The sequence below is a fragment of the Anastrepha ludens genome, chromosome 3 (genome assembly GCF_028408465.1).
Source record: "Anastrepha ludens isolate Willacy chromosome 3, idAnaLude1.1, whole genome shotgun sequence".
NCBI classification, from domain to species: domain Eukaryota; kingdom Metazoa; phylum Arthropoda; class Insecta; order Diptera; family Tephritidae; genus Anastrepha; species Anastrepha ludens.
Window position 1 is genome coordinate 10686842 of NC_071499.1, and position 1690 is coordinate 10688531.

At 40.2% G+C, this 1690-nt stretch overlaps 1 protein-coding gene across 1 annotated transcript; it reads right to left on the reverse strand.

Moving 5' to 3' along the window:
* Window positions 1-371: 371 nt before the first annotated feature.
* Window positions 372-961, reverse strand: LOC128856514 (uncharacterized). The gene is made up of 2 exons (XM_054091814.1): window positions 547-961; window positions 372-454 (listed from the first exon to the last, which is right to left on the reverse strand). Exons 1-2 carry the CDS (start codon window positions 959-961, stop codon window positions 372-374), a joined length of 498 nt encoding a protein of 165 aa, XP_053947789.1.
* Window positions 962-1690: the final 729 nt, after the last annotated feature.

The following is a 1690-nucleotide window of genomic DNA, read 5'->3' on the forward strand; positions in this document are numbered from 1 at the left end:
GGTCAACACACAAATAGGTACATGTATACACATAGCGGGTGTTTTTTTAGGATTAAAGAACTTATTATCTTCCTCTTCTTCGTCCTCTCCCTGATTCCTTTAGTTGGGGTCGGCCATTCCCGTACGCAATCTCCATGTTACTCCGTCCTGAGTTTGTCCCTTTGTTGACTTTGCTTCGTTGAATATCGTTTTTAATCGGGTTTAGCCAGGATTTAAAGGATCTGCCACGTCCAATTGATGGTAGCGGTTGTGTTACCAATTTCTTTGCTGCTTGCTCTTCCAGTCTTCTCATAATGTGCCCATACCAGCGCAAGTGATTTTCTGTAAATTTCTCAATTATTGGAGCCACGTGACATCTACCTCTGTTGTATTTAGAGCTTCTTTTGCCCAGTTTCGTTACGCCCGATGCCCATCGCTGCATTCTCATCATCATCGCCACATGGATTCTTTGCTCCTGTTTAGCAGACAGCGCCAGCATTCTGAGGCATACGTCATTGTAGTTCTAACTACAGCTTTAACTTTATTGGCATTTTTTTTGTCACTCACGATTCCTGACTGACACTGCGCGCCAACTTTGCCAGCCGGCTTGTATGCGGTTCGTCACTTCGCGGTCTAGTGAGCCATCATCGCTCACAATGAAGCCAAGATAGTTGAAATTCTCAGACATGGATACCGTTTCAGCAGCGCTATGAAATTTTGGAATCTGGTCACTATCAATAAAAGTGAAAGTGACGTGCTCTGTTTTTTGTGTGCTCATGCGTGAGCCATTTGTTTCCAAGACTTCAGCCCACTGTGACAATTTATTTTGTAAAGCATCAGCATTCTCAGATAGTTGCGCGTCATCATCGGCGTACAACAGCGTCCAAGGCAATGTGTCTTGTAGTTTGCGTGTTAGAGTATCTATAACCAGGTTCAAAATAAGGGGACTGAGGGTCGTGCCCTGGTGAGCCCCTACGTTCATGGAGTGCTTCTAAGATACACCGTTGGCACATAAGACTTGTGATATCGCTTGTAAGTACATATCCTTCACCACATTTACAGTGCTTTCTGGAATATGCTTTTTTCTAACTCATTGACTTTATTAGCTTGCAAATTCCATGGCTCGCAGTCTATAAATAATTTAGAGTTAATATCTGCCTCTATTGTTTTTTACGAAGACAATTAGGTCGGCTCCATTTTTTTCAGCATATCTCGCAAACAACGCCCAAAATGTTCACTTCCAATGCTTAGCTGGTTTTTCGGCATAGATAAGTAACTTGAAATTACCCAACCAAAAATTCTTCAGAAGAGTCAAATAAAAGGCTTAGGCGACCAACCGACAGGAGCATTTCTTTGGTAGATTCAGTCAACGAAAGTTGATTCTAATGTTAGTGACGATGTACTTGCCTTAACCATTCTCATATACACCCCGCTCCATAATTATAAACACACCGCACATTTTTTTTTTGATGAGATTTTTAATAAGAATTTTTATAATTTTTCTGGATAATCAGTTTCATATCCTATTAATTTCTAGTATAAAAAGTGGAAATTTAAGTGACTATAAAACACCGTGGATTTTTGAAATAATTTTTTGTTGACAGTACGCGGCTTCCCTATAAAAAATTCGATCGTGTACTTTGCATGGAATAAATGAAAGAGCGAAGTGACATTTCAGCGAAAAGAAACAGTATTTTATAGTCCCTTGAAA